The 16,789-nt window shown below is 36.8% G+C and overlaps 1 protein-coding gene across 2 annotated transcripts in view; it reads left to right on the top strand.

The window, feature by feature from the left end:
* Positions 1–16,789, top strand: part of PDSS2 (decaprenyl diphosphate synthase subunit 2) — a 262,661-nt gene that overhangs the window by 202,627 nt on the left and 43,245 nt on the right. For both annotated transcript variants that reach the window (XM_082668918.1, XM_082668917.1), the window contains exons 5-6: positions 5,299–5,472; positions 6,413–6,544. In XM_082668918.1, the coding sequence (XP_082525044.1) occupies positions 5,299–5,472; positions 6,413–6,544 (306 nt within the window). The remainder of the gene's footprint in view (positions 1–5,298; positions 5,473–6,412; positions 6,545–16,789) is intronic.

Genomic DNA, 16,789 nt, shown 5'->3' with positions numbered 1-16,789 from the left:
TTAAAATTTTAAGCATTTGAGACCAAGAAATGTAAAATTTTATATTCATTACCCTTTTTTCTTTTTTAGGAACTTTATTTTTTTTTTATTTTATTTTATTACATCTTTATTGGAGTATAATTGCTTTACAATGGTGTGTTAGTTTCTGCTTTATAACAAAGTGAATCAGTTATACATATACATATGTTCCCATATCTCTTCCCTCTTGTGTCTCCCTCCCTCCCACCCTCCCTATCCCACCCCTCTAGGTGGTCACAAAGCACCGAGCTGATCTCCCTGTGCTATGTGGCTGCTTCCTACTGGCTATCTATTTTACATTTGGTAGTGTATATTTGTCCATGCCACTCTCTCACTTCGCCCCAGCTTTCCCTCCCCCTTGAGTGTCCTCAAGTCCGTTCTCTACATCTGCGTCTTTATTCCTGCCCTGCCACTAGGTTCATCAGTACCGTTTTTTTAGATTCCATATATGTACGTTAGTTAGCATACGGTATTTCGTTTTTCTCTTTCTGACTTACTTCACTCCGTATGACAGACTCTACCAGTCATATTTGAGATGCCTGTTTCTTCACAGCCTCACCAACACTGAGTGATGCTTTAAGGCGGTGGAAAGTGGTTTGTTTGGTCAGAAGCCTCCAAATCAAGATGTTGTCAGGGTTGTATTCCTTCTGGAGGCTCTAGGGGAGAATCCCTTTCCTTGCCCTTTCTAGTTTCCACCTTCATTTCTTGGTTTGTGGCTTCATCCTCCATCTTCAGACCCTGCTGCCTCCCTTTTATGAGGATCCTTTTGACTGCATTAGGCTCATCCAGTTAATCTGGGATAATTCCTCCATCTCAAGATCCTGAATTAACATAACTGCAAAGTCCCCTTTACCATGTAAGGTAACATTCACAGACTCTAGGGATTAAGATGTGGCTATCTTTGTGGGGGACCATTGTTAGCCTATCACAGGGAGATTTGTCATTCATCTGTGATAGAAAGTGCACATACCTTGCCTTATTGTCTTTTGTCTTCTATTGTTTGTGGTTCTTTTGCTTTTATTTTTTGCTATGTAGAGTTTATCCTGATAAATTGTGTGAAATACAGAGCAGTCTTAATTTTCTTCCAGAAATCTATTCAGTTGTACCAGCACCATTTACTGAAAAGTCCAACTTTTCCCTAAAATATAGTAAATTCCTGTGTATAGTTTGATTGATTGCTGGACTTTCTATTTCGTTCCATCATTTGTCTATCTAAAAAGTGCACTTTTTATTTTTTAATTATCGAGGCTTTATAATATAGTATCTGGTAGGGCTAGACATCATTAGCTCTCCTCATCTACCCTTCTTCCCCCCACCTCACCCTACACTGCTCTTCTTTTTCATGGCTTCCTGCTTATTCTGGTTATTCTTCATGCTGTTTCCAATATGAACTTTAGAATCAGCTTGCCTAAGTTGGGGGGGGAGGGGGAGGGGTGGTGTTAATTTTATTGGAGTAACTTTATGAGGTTGGATCTTACTATCTTTAAACATGATATGCCTTTATATTTATTTAACTTGCTTTCCTTCAGTAGTATTTTAACATTTTTTTCATACCAATTTTGTACATTTCTAAGTTTATTCCCAGCTTTTAAATCTTTTTTTCATAGATATAATGTAAGAAAAGGCCCTATTTACAATACTTTCTGATTAGTTTTTATGTATGAAAGCTATGGTTACATCTATTATGTTAATTATAAATTATATTGATTTTATATGCTGCTACCTTACTGAATTATATTCTTGTTTTAGTAGTTTTTTGGTTGAGTTTTGTATATTGGTCTTCCCCAATATACAGTTATACTGTCTTCAAATAGTGATACTTAAACTCTTCCTTTCTAATTTTTATACAGCTATCCTTTTCTTGCCTCTTCTATTACATTGTTAAATAGCAATGGTATTGTGTTCATCTCTGTCCTGTTCCTGATTTTAGGAAGAAGGGCTCATGTGTTTCCCCATAAAGTATTTGCTGACTTTTGGGTGATCATGCATGCTTGTACACACACACACACATAAACACAGACACCTTTCACATTAAAGAAATATACATCTGGAATGAGGGCATTTTTTTTTCCTTGTTAAAATAGTTCCTGTTTCTGCAGAAACTTCATTATTAGATTAATCTGTGATGGATGAGTTATCATAATTCAAGTATACAGTTCTTTTTTTCTATCAACTATTCATTGTCATGCAATAGTAAAAGCATTAAAGATGCAGCAAGCTTACAAAGTACTATTTTCTAAAAGAAATAGCAGGCATTTTCTTCTTTATTATTGTACTTTTGGTTATGCAGACACTTTGATGTTATAAATTTTTATGTCTCCCATAAATCTGGTCAGAAATTACTTTTGATTTTGTTGATTAAGTTAAACAGTCTATAGTAGGATAGAGTACGGGGTACAAGTGGTCCAAAGTAAGATAAAAGACTACGATAAAAATGATAGATCTTAAAAAAGAAACTGGTTTATGCACTAAACATTTTGTGTTTTGGTCTAATATTAACATGACATCTGTGTAAAATGACAAAAAGAACCGGTGTTGAATCACATTCGTTATATTTCCAGTCATTCTGCATTATCCCAGATGGCTAAATATGTTCTTTGCATGAAGTTTGAATTACTGTGTACGTTTAGTGTCCTATACGACATTTTTGTCATTGGTAGAGATTTCAGTAATTAAAATGGGAAACAGGAGCTTAGGTTATTTTCCTTACCAAAACTATGTTCCTTGGAACCACATTACTGTGATGGTTTTCGTGCTCTTGTACATTGGATGTCTTAAGCTGAGTGCAGGTTAGAGGATCCTTTCTGTATAATTACAGGAAGGTCTTTCTTTCCTTCAACACTGTGATCTGACCTGTGACAAATCTGTACCATAGTATGTAAATGGCTAACAAGTCAACTGCAAACCAACTGAATGTACAAATCTTAGTGCTGGTGCTGAAATCTCTTCAGAATAGTGATCATGATCTCAAAGTTTATTTCAAAATTTGCAAGCATCAAGTGTCAGTCATAACTGAAGATGAAACACTAATGAATTTTCATGCTTTAGGTGTACTTGCTTTTTAGATTTTTTGGTTCTCTGCTATTTTTACCATACTGTTTCATTTAAATTTCCTACACGCAGGACTTCCCTGGTGGCGCAGTGGATAAGACTGCACTCCCAATTCAGGGGGCCTGGGTTGATCCCTTGTCAGGGAACTAGATCCCACATGCATGCCGCAACTAAGAGTTCACATGCCACAACTAAGGAGCCTGCATGCCACAACTAAGGAGCCCTGGAGCTGCAACCAAGGAGCCTGCCTGCCGCAACTAAGGAGCCCTTGAGCCTCAGCTAAGGAGCCCACCCACTGCAACTAAGACCCGGCACAACCAAATAAATAAATTTTTTTTTAAAATATAAATAAATTTCCTACACGCTAACTTCGTTTGTGCCATTGAAATAAAATTGCAGTATATTACATTTATAAAAAAAGAAGAAATACGCATCTGTTCCTGTTTTATTCAGTGCTTTTTTCCCATCAAGAATAGGAGTTGAGGGCTTCCCTGGTGGTGCAGTGGTTAAGAGTCCGCCTGTCGATGCAGAGGACACGGGTTCGTGCCCCGGTCCGAGAAGATCCCACATGCCGCGGAGCGGCTGGGCCCGTGAGCCATGGCCACTGAGCCTGTGCGTCCGGAGCCTGTGCTTTGCAACGGGAGAGGCCACAACAGTGAGAGGCCCGCGTACTGCAAAAGAAAGAAAGAAAGAAAGAAAGAATAGGAGTTGAATTTTGTCAAATGCATCTTTAGTATATCTGGAGAGATAATATGGTTTTTATCTAGGTTTATTAATATGATATTAACTTCACATATTTTAAAATCCATTCTCAGATTTCCAAAATTAAATGCTATCATTTATTCGCAATGTTTTATGAAGCAGTTTACGCACTGTTTCTCCCCAAGTGGCTTTTTGATTATTACACAATACTATGTTGCATATTTGTAACTGTTGCTATAAGTGAAACTCTCTTTTTGTTTAAAAGCATGTAAAATTAAGTTGAGAATTTGATCTGACCAATGGGTTGAAGATTCCCTTCAACATGGTGAAAGAGGTGGGGCTAAATCTAAGATCTTTTTTTAATGGTGTCTAAGTTTTCTTATTATTTTTTATTTTGTCCCCAAATAATGGTGGAAGGAGAAGGATTGTGGTATGGGCGGCAGGAAGTAAAGTGTTTGAGTTAATTAATCCTTCTGGATGGGTTCTAGTTAGTTTGAGGTTTCAAAGAAACACCGTAAAATGAGCATCATTATGTATATCGCTTCATCATTCTTGTCCTCAGAGAGCTAACTGCCTAAAGCAGAGCTGTCCACTAGGGTAGCCACCAGCTCCTTGTACCTATTGAGTACTTGAAATGTCACTAGTGATGTGCTGTAAGTGTAAAATATACACTGATTTTGAAAAGTTAGTGTAAAAAAAGAATGTAAAATATTATTAATAATTTTATATTGATTATATTTTTTATTTTATTATAGTAATATTTTAGATACATTGGGATAGATAAAATGTCATTAAGATTAATGTCACCTGTTTCTTTTCACTTTTTTAATGTAGCTACTAGCAAATTTTTAATTGCATATGGGGCTTACATTATAATTTCATTGGACATCACTGGTCTAGAGTCAGTAGGTATGTGTATGCTTATGCTTCCTTAAAGATACTACCATGATTTTCGTAATGTAAAAAGATGAAATTAAATAAACTACAGTTATGTCTTCCCTTATCATCTTGTTTCTTCTTATGGGAATAAACTTTGATGAATAGTATGATCTAATCATACTCCATTGTAATGGGTTACCTTCTCTCTGATTTTTTCTATCTGCCTGCTTATAAGAGAATGCAGTTCCTTCACTATGCCCTTGACATTTTAACATAAGTTAAAGACAATAGGATTCTTGTGTTTTGGAATATTAGCACTTAATTAAGAACTGATATGAATCTAGAAGAGAGTTAGTTTGAAGGTCTAAGTTTCTAATTTTGCTTATAAGTATATTTTCATAGAAGTTCCCTAGCTCAAAATAAAATTTGCTTCAGCATTTCTTTCATTTTTTCCCAATTACCCTAAAAAAGCAGTTCCCACCTCCTTAGTTCTCTTTAGGTAGAGGTCAGGGTCAGCATCTTTTAGTTCTGTCTTGTTGCAACAGCCTGAGTGTTTTGAATAGTTCATTTTTTAATGCTTATTCTTCAAAAACCTAAACAAATTACTCCTCAAACCTTTTTAATCTTGGCTTTTGTTGCAATTTTTAGGAAAATCATATCACAGATGATATTGGAATATTAACTTGGAAGAAGCAGACTTTTCTCTCCCATGGTGCCTTATTAGCAAAGAGCTGCCAAGCTGCAATGGAATTAGCAAAGCATGATGCTGAGGTTCAGGATATGGCATTTCAGTATGGGAAGCACATGGCCATGAGTCATAAGGTATTTGCATACCCTTTCTATTTTTTCTGTATTTAAATAGCTAAAATGATACACAAGAAACATTTTACCATTTAATGAACTGCTTTTATATCTCAAAAACTGTCTATTGAGTACATAAAATCTATCATTCGTGGTGGTTATTACATAATATAAACAGTACGATTGGTGAGTACTGTATAATTTTGATAGAAAGCTACAGCTTACTTAAACCATATTTGTGATGTTTGTCTCTTCTTACCACCTGAAAGGGTTCTTGAAAGAACTCTTGCAAATTATTAAATAACATGTAATGTTGTCAGTCACAAAATGGAAGAATATTTGCATTTTTGTTACAGTTCCCTTATAGTTCCTATGTAAAACAAACTGTGGAAAGTTAATGAAATTTAGAAATATATGGAGCAAAGTTGAAAGCTTTAATTCCAATAACTGATTCTTTTGAATGGGCATAATGAAATATAAAATGTCTCAAGATTAGCTGTTATTTTGTTACCTCCATGTATATGTAATTTTAAATTCCATTTAGTACGTATTTCTTAGATGCCATTTAAATAGCTCATAAGAAGGGGGAAATATATACAAAAATATGTAATATCTCCAGGTGAGTTTTTATGTCCTTTATTAAATCTTTGATTAATTTATTTATTATTTGATTATATTTATTAAATAAATATAATTTATGATCCCTACCGTGAACTTAAAAAGCAAAATAAAGGCTGCTGCCAAATAAAAAAGAAATATGTTAGGGGAAAACTATTTTAAAAGTTTTTTTAAGATTATTGTTAATCATATGAGCTGTTCTTTTGCTTATTAAAGTACATCTAAAAACTGAGTTCCTTAAGCTTAATTTTTCACTGTAGTAACTGGTGCTTTCTGAATATGACTAAAACATGCCAATGTATATGCATTTCACTGATTTAACTCTTTTCACTACTCCTCCTAGATAAATACTGATCTCCAGCCTTTTATTAAAGAAAAGACCAGTGACTCCTTGACTTTTAATCTAAACTCAGCTCCTGTAGTCTTACATCAGGAGTTTCTTGGAAGAGATTTGTGGATTAAGCAGATCAGAGAGGTAAAATGAAATTACTCTTATTTTAGGTACCAATAGTATTTGGTTGATTTTAAAACATAACTCATATTTTATGATGATCTAAGACTGATCAGCCATATGGAGCATATAGATCAGTCATATAAGAGCTTATTCATATAACAGGTAAAATTCTTAATTTATAATATACATTTTTGAGAGGTAAGTGTTAGTTAAAAGTTAGAGACTGTAGTACTGTGTTTTCTTATTATCTGAATTCATAGAATACTGCAATACAAAATCTGTGCCTGTGGTAAATACGAATTAACTCAGATGATTTTTTTTTTCTAAAGGCTTTCAAAAATTGGGCTATGGTAATAGCATCACCCTTTAACTGACGGCAATTTCCCATATGTAGACTCTAGCACAAGCTGCAGAATTCCAGGGGTTCTGCCTGTCACTTCATTGGGTTATTTTAAAACAAACTTGGAAAAAAAAAAAAAAAAACTTGGATCCTGAGTACTCAAGTTCTGAGGCATTATCAAAGCAAAAAAAAAAAAGTGTGGTTAAGTAAGAGGGGTAAAGGGACTTGGGTGAATTTTCTACTTTTTTGTGGGGGAAGGAAGGTATGGAAGATGAGAGGGAGCTTTTTTAGGTTTTTCTTAAATCCAGAAACTTTTTTGGGGTTTTTTAAATCCAGGTACAAAAAGTTCTTGCCTTTCTATCCAAAACTTCATGGAATTTATTTAACTTGGTGGTTCTAGTTGATTGGGTTAATCTGAGACTGGACTTGGGAAAGCAGGCACAGCTGAGGCGGAGGTAGATGGCACACTTCAAGTAGAGAGAGCCTGAGATATCTGCTTTTGGAAAGATAAGATTTTCCCTCTCCAGCCACTCCTCCCTAATAGATCTCAAAATACTTACAGCCAGCTTAAAATCCGTTATATTCACCAGGTAGAAAATGAGAGGATTCCTTTCTGGGGAAACTGTCAAACCCAGAGGAAAAGCCCTGCAGATGTGGACTTTTGGGGCTCCCTCAGTAAACATGCTGTAACCCTGGCCAGCTGCCTTACAGTGAGGTCCACCAGTTGACAAGCCTCAGAGTATCCAAGGGCACAGAACATCCAACTGAAGTAGAATAGCTATTAAAGGACCACTGGGCATTTGAAAGCAGCCTCTGCCGTGAAAGAACAAGTCAAAATCAAACTGATTAAAAAAAAAAAAAGGAGGGAAGTTAGAGGAAACAGAGGCAGTGCAAGGGGGAAAAAAGACATTTCCAAATGTACTACAATCAATATATTCAGTGAGATAAGATATTAAATCCATGAAATAAGAACAGGTGATATGTAAAAAAGGACAATTCAAGAATAAGAAATCAGAATTATAAAGTATAAAAATATGAAAGCAGAATTTAAAAAAAATTAGAAGAAGGGGCCTCGCTGGTGGTGCAGTGGTTAAGAATCTGCTTGCCAATGCAGGGGACACAGGTTCAAACCCTGGACCGGGAAGATCCCACATGCTGCGGAACAACAAAGCCAGTGCGCCACAACTGCTGAGCCTGTGCTCTAGAGCCTGTGTGCCACAACTACTGCAGCCCATGCACCTAGAGCCTGTGCTCTGCAACAAGAGAAGCCACCGCAGTGAGAAACCCATGCACCGCAACAAAGCATAGACCCCCGCTCACTGCAACTAGAGGAAGCCGTCACGCAGCAATGAAGACCCAAGACAGCGAAAAATAAATAAATAAAATAAATAAATTTATTTTTTTTAAAAATCAGAAGAAGAATGGAAGATATTAAAAGAATCTCCCAGAAAATTGACTAAAAAGATAATAGAAAATAGAAAAGATAAGAAAATTAGAGGACCAATCTGAGAGATCTTATATCTATTATGAGTCCCAGAAAGAAACTTAATGAAAATGGAGGTGAAAAATTAATAAAGAATTAAAAGAAAAGAAAAATGCTAAGAAATGAAGGACCTGAAGGTGTCTCCAAATTGAAATGGCACTCTAAATTGTGAATTTTAAAAGACCTACACCAAGTGACATCATTATCAAATTTTGAAACAATGGGGATAAAGAAGAGATCTTAATACTTCCAGAAAGAAAAACCTACGTACAAAGGATCAAGAATCAGAATTGTCTTAGTAGTGACACTGAAAGCTTCAAGACAATGAAGTAATAACTTCAGCATTCAAAGAGAAATTGTTTCCAAATTAGAATTTTATGCCAGTCATATTATCAAGTGTGATGTTAAAGACAATTAAAGCATAAATAAAGTCTCAAAAAACTTAACCTCCTAAGCATCTTTTTTTAGGGAGCTGGTGATGTATTCTATCAAGGGAATAACCAAGAAAGAAAAACATGTGGAATTTAGGAACTAGGGCATCAGACATAGGTGTGAGATGATGGGAATTCCCAGGACAATATGAAGGGAAGAATAATAAACAACAACAAGAATGCCAACAATAAGAGAACTTACTTTGTGCCAACCACTGTTCTAATGAGAAACCTGAAGCAGAGAGAGATTAACTTGAGCACAGTCACACAGCACTGGTAAGTGGTAGAGCCAGGATGCAAACCCAGGCAGCCTCACTACAGGGCCCACATCTGTAAGTACAATAGCATGCTACATTGTCTCTCACCTATGCAAGTCCTAGGCTGATGGCTCTGCATCCAGGCTCAATTGGGACAAGAGGACAGAGATCTCCAGAAGTAATATCTCCAAGGAAACAATGGAACTGATGATCCCCTAATGTACTTGGCCATATTGAGAATTTAGGGACAAATTAATAACAGGAACATAGAAAGTACCAGTTAAGAGTAAGAGTACCAGTTACCACTGCTGCATAACAAATTACCCCAAAACTTAGCTGCTTAAAATAATCATTTTATGATGTTCATGGATTCTGTGGGTCAGGAATTTGGACAATGCACAGAAGGGATGACTGCTCCATGATGTCTGGGGCCTCAGCTAGAAAAACCCAGAGGCTAGAGGTGATTCAGTGATGCTGGGGACTGGAATCATTTGGAGTCTCCACTCACACCTGGCACCTAGGCTGGGCTGTCAAGAAAACCAGGCTTCTTAACAACCAGAGTATTCACACGTGGCTCCTCCACTTGGCTTGGCTTCCTCACAGCATGGCAGCCTCAGAGTAGTCAGACTTCTTTCTTGCCAGCTCAGAACTCCAAACACAAGTGTTCCTTCCAGCAAACAAGGCAGAGGCTGCATCTTCTTTTATGACCAGCCTCTGAAATCACACGCCATTTTCATGATCTCCTATCAAAATAGTCACAAGCCCACCCAGAATCAAGGAGAGGGGCTGTATACCTCACCTATCACTGGGAACAATTTCAGAGAATTTGGGGCCCACGTTTTTAAACAGCCACATTAAACATATGATATGAAATGAGGCAGTTCTTAGGTGTAGTGAATAAATTTTTAATGTATAAGAAAGAAAATGTAATCATAATACTTAACATGGCTTAGAGGATAATATTTATATAGCATAAAAATGTAAATACCAAATACTGATTTAAACCAAAAAGTATAATCACTGGGGAGAGGGTAGTGGAAAGGAATGTTTTTGGTCACGTAAGAAATGTAATTATTCCTTTTATCATAGGATCAATAGATAATGTCTTAAAATTTAAAAATCAAGAAAACAGTATTTGAAGATAAACAGAAGAAACAGCTAAAGTGAGGGAAATGAGACAGACAAAGTCTGGAGAGTGCTAGGATATTTTGTTAGAAGTCTTGTGTTATTAGACTCTTTAAATACTATACATAATTTAAACCTTTGGTTTAAAAGTTTATATACTTTGCTATAGTAATTGCACTCTAGTAACGTATCCCAAGAAAAATAACAGAGATGTGGGCAAAGATTTACATATTAAAATATGTAGTAAAATACTAATTATAAAAGGAAGAAAATGAAAATTGATCCATTTGAAAATAGAAAAAAGTTAAATGAAGTATAGTACAATAAAATATTACACAACTATTGAATATTGTATTATGAGCATTGTGTTTGTGTGTGTTTTGACAGCTGAACCAAAAATGTATATACAGATGGTGTTAGTGGCTCTAATTGGATTACATTAGAATACATTGCAGATACACATTTTGGTTGAAAAGATCCAGCTAAATATGTTAAATGAAAGCTATCGGGGCTTCCCTGGTGGCGCAGTGGTTGAGAATCTGCCTGCCAATGAAGGGGACACGGGTTTGAGCCCTGGTCTGGGAAGATCCCACATGCCGCGGAGCAACTGGGCCCGTGAGCCACAACTACTGAGCCTGCGCATCTGGAACCTGTGCTCCGCAACAAGAGAGGCCATGACAGTGAGAGGCCCGTGCACCGCAATGAAGAGTGGCCCCCGCTCACCGCAACTAGAGAAAGCCCTCGCAGAGAAACGAAGACCCAACACAGCCAAAAATTAATTAATTAATTAATTAATTTTTTTAAAGAAGAAAGCTATCAAGTCTCCGTTGGCTATTCACATATATACATATATATATATGTGTGTGTGTTTGTGTGTGTGTGTGTATATATATATATATGAGCAGCATAGATAAGAATTTTAAAGAAGCTTCACAGAAAAGGAACATATTTAACTCTTAGTGTCTTTGCAAGCATGCAAAGTTGTAAATATAGACTACATGAGAGTCCAGGATTTCCTAAACAACTGGTGAAATATTCCCAAATCATTATCTTCAATTTGATTTTCAGTTCAAAGGGATATCCTTTCCAAACAGCCTATGCCTTAGGCATTATCTCCAGTAAATTAAATAGATTTTGTCCAGAGGTCAGTAAACTGCCAAGATGACACCCACGAGCAGACGAGGTTACATCCTCCAGCCTAGGTCCCCTGTGATCATCTCTAAATCCTCATCCTTCAGGAAGAACTGGCAGTTTATTGCCCACCTCTCAAGGCCCCACCAGACTGCTGTGATTTGCTCCATGGACTTCGGGCCCTTCTCCTTATATCTACATGTCTGAGTCATGAACAGGGTCACAGAAGAAGAGAAGGTGAATTTGTCTGAAGCAAATAAGAAATTTAAGAAATCAGTTTCTGTCATGCAGGGGGCAACATTTTTCAGATTAAAGACTCCTTACTTGAGTTTATTTTAATTTTCTAAATTTTATTCATGTTTATATAAAGCTCTCTATAATAATGATCTTGTTCTGTGAACACTGCCTAGTCAGGGTTAGGGAACACAATTTGCATAACACTTGAGAGGGACATTCTATCCTGAATCTCAAGGAGGCTGCTTATTAATCCTGAAATTAGTTCTAAGTGCTCTCTTTCCAACTTTCTGTGATATTTTTCTCCTCTGCATTTTTGTAAACCTTTCTTCTCCTAGGTTTTGAATTTTATTGTAAGATCCTTAAGGATCGTAGTGAATTTACCTTTGAATTACCAATAGTCCTGTATAGTAACTTACTTGGAATAGTCATCTAATTAGTATTTGTCAGAAAGTGTGTGTGGTGTGGTCTTCGGGGGACAAAACTGGTGGCAACCTGTTCTGTTAAATAGAAAGAATCAAGTTGGTATAGCAGAAATGGTCCATAGAGGACCAGGATTTGGAAGACCTGTATTCCAGTTTGGGCTCTGCTAGCATCTGTTTACCTTGGTCACATTCTTTAACATCCTTCTTCTTATTTTTTTTGCAAAATGATGGCATTGAACTAGATCCTTTCTAAGGTCCCTTTCAGCTCTCAAATAAATCTAAGAAATTTCTTTAAATAATCTCTTAGGCAAGAGATGCATTATAAGAAAATATTTATCTCTATTAGAAGCTAAATACTGTCTTTGACACTTAGAAATAGAAAAGTCTTGCTCCCAATGATGGAAGACAACTATGATTTGTTATTATCACATGTAAAATTATAGACAGGTTTGTGTCCCACCTCCCTTTTGATTTCCTGCTTAGGGAGAGTGAGAATTAATGACCGGAAAGGAAGGGAAGAGGGGATCACATACCCTTAGCGCCCATTCAACATCACTGCGAAGCCAAGAAGCACAGCACCTCTGGAATTTTTCATATCAGGCCCTGCTACCCCCTCCAACTTCCCCGTCCTCCCCAAATCTTAAGATCGGATAGCTGTCTTCCATCGCACCCTCAGGTGTACGCACACTATGCACTTTCGTAAGAGGCAGTTTAGAGCACCAGGCCAGACCAGAAACAGATGAAAAATATTTGTTAAGCAATGTCTCCATACTAAATTCTACAGATCCCTTCCTACCTTAATTTTAAATTTAAATTTATAGCTGCTGAAAAATAATGATCAGGTTAAAAATACTGATAGTGAATGGGTGATTCACCCTAGGGAGGTGAAGTCATTACTCAGCTATCATTTTGATTCCGAATAAAAGAAGGTAGAATCCTTCAGAGAACCACAGAGCTCTGACTCTCTCAGGGAGTCCAGGGGCTATTGCAGGTCAGCAAACTTTATTTTTAATGATCCTTCTAGTTTTCTGCTGCCATTATAAGTCACCTGAAGAAATAAGAATTATGATTATTTTTTTCTTGGCTATTTCTGAAAGTATTGAAATGTCACTGAGGCTTGTGACATTCTGCCACTGTCATAACCATCCATAAAATACCTTAAGTGAACTACATATTACCAGTGCTAAACTATAACTCAGTTGTCCCTAGATATCCTACTTTTCCTTCTTATTCAAAAAGTGAAACAAAAATTGCTAGGCAAGGCTGATGTGCATGAATATAACACATATATATTCTTAAACAAAAGAGAAAGTGCACATTCAGAGAGTTCTCATGAATGCCACATGATATTTTTCTAATTATTTAAGTTATTTTGAGTTGTTTCAAAAGGAATAATACTGACAACATCCTCTACCATAGAGGGTGTAGAGTGTGGGCATTTGAAAGGACTATATGAGACCACAAAGACTATGAAATGGCTCTAACTATCTCCTAAGTTAAAATATTTCTTAAGATTTTCTGAGCACTTAAGGAAACAAGTGCTTGACTGTAGGAGATACAGCAGTAAATTGCCTGATGGTTGTCTTGGCCTTGTTAAGAGAAGCACACAAATATAAGGAATACTGTAATTGATGCCAGTGGGGCAGCTCAGAGGAAAAAGAGTTTGAATCCTGTTGGAAAAGTCAACAAAGGGTTTGTGAAGTAAGTGATATCTGAGATAGTCCTTGAAGAAGATCTTGACAACAAAGATGGGAATAAGGGCTTCCTATACAACAGAAACCATGAAAAAGGGCTGCAGATGGGCAAGCATGCAGTGTATTCAAAGAAAAAAGAAGTATTATAATTTGGATGGAAGGTGAAAAACATGGGGCATATAGGGATAGATGAAGAATTGCCAAAATAGTACATAATGACTATACTTAAAAGACTTTGGTTCAAACAAAAACATGTATAGCAATATTTACAAAAGCCAAAAAGTGGAAACAACCCAGTGTCCATCAAATGATGAATGGATAAACAAAATATGGTATATCCATGCAATGGATTATTATCCAGCCATAAAAAGGAATGAAGTATTGATACATGTTACAACATGACAAAAATGTTCTGGAACTAGATAGTGGTGATGGTTGCACAACATTGTGAATGTATTAGATGTCACTGAGTAACATAAATTCACATTTATGTTATGTGAATTTTACGTCAATTTAAAAAAAAGGATTTTGGGATGTTTGTCTTTAGAAAATGAACTTGATTCAGAAGTCATGGAGCAGAAATTGAAGTTTCTGAGCCAGGTATTGTCAAGGTTTGAAATGTGTTTTAGAGAGGTATATCTAACTACGTTATATAGAATCAGAAGAACAAGGAGATACTATAGAAAAGGAGATCAGTCAGGAGGTTGTGAGGAATCTGTTCATAAGTGCAGGGAAAAAGTCCTAATCAGAGTATTGGCCATGAGAACGGGAAGGTAAGGAGGTTAGGTATAAAATTCACTTCAGAGAGAAATATATAGGACCTGAAAACTGATATGATAGGGAGAACCTGGCAGATGTCTACTGGGGAGGGGTGGTCAGAGGCCAAAACGAGGATTTTGAACTTGGATAACAGAAAGAATTGTGCCATAGATAAAAACAGGAAAGTGAAGTGGGAACATTGGCATAAGTTTGGTTTTTGACATGGTGGCTTGAGATACACTGTCAGAGTTGGTGGACATCACCTTGGGACCTGGCCACAGGAGGAAGCAGCTCAGTTCTTCTGTCAGCCTCATTTCCTTGCTCATGGCTTTCTGAGATCTGGGTAGATTTTTTTTTCTTAGTCAAACTGTAATTTTATATTTCACGTCTCTTCCGGATTCCAAGAGTGCATAGTAAGGAAAATGGATTGTAAGTGATAACAAGACTTCTGCTTGAGGGAAAAAAAACGGGGCTGGAGGAATCAGACTCCCTGACTTCAGACTATACTACAAAGCCACAGTAATCAAGACAATATGGTACTGGCACAAAAACAGAAATATAGATCAATGGAACAGGATAGAAAGCCCAGAGATAAACCCACGCACCTTGGGTCACCTTATTTTTGATAAAGGAGGCAAGAATATACAATGGAGAAAAAAAGCCTGTTCAATAAGTGGTGCTGGGAAAACTGGACAGCTACATATAAAAGAATGAAATTAGAACACTCCCTAACACCATACACAAAAATAAACTCAAAATGGATTAGAGACCTAAATGTAAGACCGGACACTATAAAACTCTTAGAGGAAAACATAGGCAGAACGCTCTTTGACATAAATCACAGCAAGATCTTTTTTGATCCACCTCCTAGAGTAATGGAAATAAAAATAAACAAATGGGACCTAATGAAACTTAAAATCTTTTGCAAAGCAAAGGAAACTACAAACAAGACGAAAAGACAACCCTCAGAATGGGATAAAATATTTGCAAACGAATCAGTGGACAAGGGATTAATCTCCAAAATATATAAACAGCTCATGCAGCTCAATACCAAAAAAACAACCCAATCCAAAAATGGGCAGAATACCTAAATAGACATTTCTCCAAAGAAGACATACAGATGGCCAAGAAACACATGAAAAGCTGCTCAACATCACTAATTATTAGAGAAATGCAAATCAAAACTACAATGAGGTATCACCTCACACCATTTAGAATGGGCATCATCAGAAAATCTACAAACAACAAATACTGGAGAGGGTGTGGAGAAAAGGGAACCCTCTTGTACTATTGGTGGGAATGTAAATTGATACAGCCACTATGAAGAACAGTATGGAGGTTCCTTAAAAAACTAAAAATAGAATTACCATATGACCCAGCAATCCCCACTACTGGGTGTATACCCAGAGAAAACCATAATTCAAAAAGACACATGCACCCCAATGTTCATTACAGCACTATTTACAATAGCCAGGTCGTGGAAGCAACCTAAATGCCCATCAACAGACGAATGGATAAAGAAGATGTGATACGTATATACAATGGAATATTATTCAGCCATAAAAAGGAACAAAATTGGGTCATTTGTAGAGACATGGATGGATCTAGAGACTGTCATACAGAGTGAAGTAAGTTCAGAAAGAAAAATACAAATATCGTATATTAATGCATATATGTGGAACCTAGAAAAATGGTACAGATGAACTGGTTTGCAGGGCAGAAATAGAGACACAGATGTAGAGAACAAATGTATGGACACCAAGGGGGGTAAGTGGTGGGGGAGGGTGGTACTGGTGGGATGAATTGGGAGATTGAGACTGACATATATACACTAATATGTATAAAATAGATAACTAAGAACCTGCTGTACAAAAAAATAAATAAAATTAAAAAGAAAAGTGATAACAGGACTTCTGAACAGAGAGAGATTTATCATGTAAATGATAAAAGCCCCGTCCCCTTTTTTTAATGGGTTACCATAGCCTTCTGCATCTGTCTATTTCTTCCTCTTCTCGCATCAAACCAAAGGAAGAGAATACGAGAAAGTTAATTCCATGGAGATTGAAATTTGCCTCCAAAAATTAGCTTTCCCCGGTGAAGGAGATGGTAAAATCAGGTACCCAAGTTCTGAAGGGTGTTCACTTCCTTGCAGATGCCTTCTGCGCTCTCTTATTAGTAGGTAAGAATGGTCAAGATAGCAAAGAAAAGGCTTGCCCTGTTCCTTTATATTCTGACACCTTTCCAGCTCCGTAACTGGAGAGCCCAGCAAGGATTGCTTCTCCTCCCAAACCAAACTTAGCTAGCTGGCTGCTTCAACTTGGGGGCTAGCAGATCTAGTAGATATCTGATTTGTGACCTTTTAAAATCCTCATACACTATACCCAAAC

Source organism: Grampus griseus (assembly GCF_964374135.1).
Source record: "Grampus griseus genome assembly, chromosome: 13".
NCBI classification, from domain to species: domain Eukaryota; kingdom Metazoa; phylum Chordata; class Mammalia; order Artiodactyla; family Delphinidae; genus Grampus; species Grampus griseus.
Note: the sequence above shows the minus strand (reverse complement) of the source record. Positions and strands in the feature narration are given on the sequence as shown.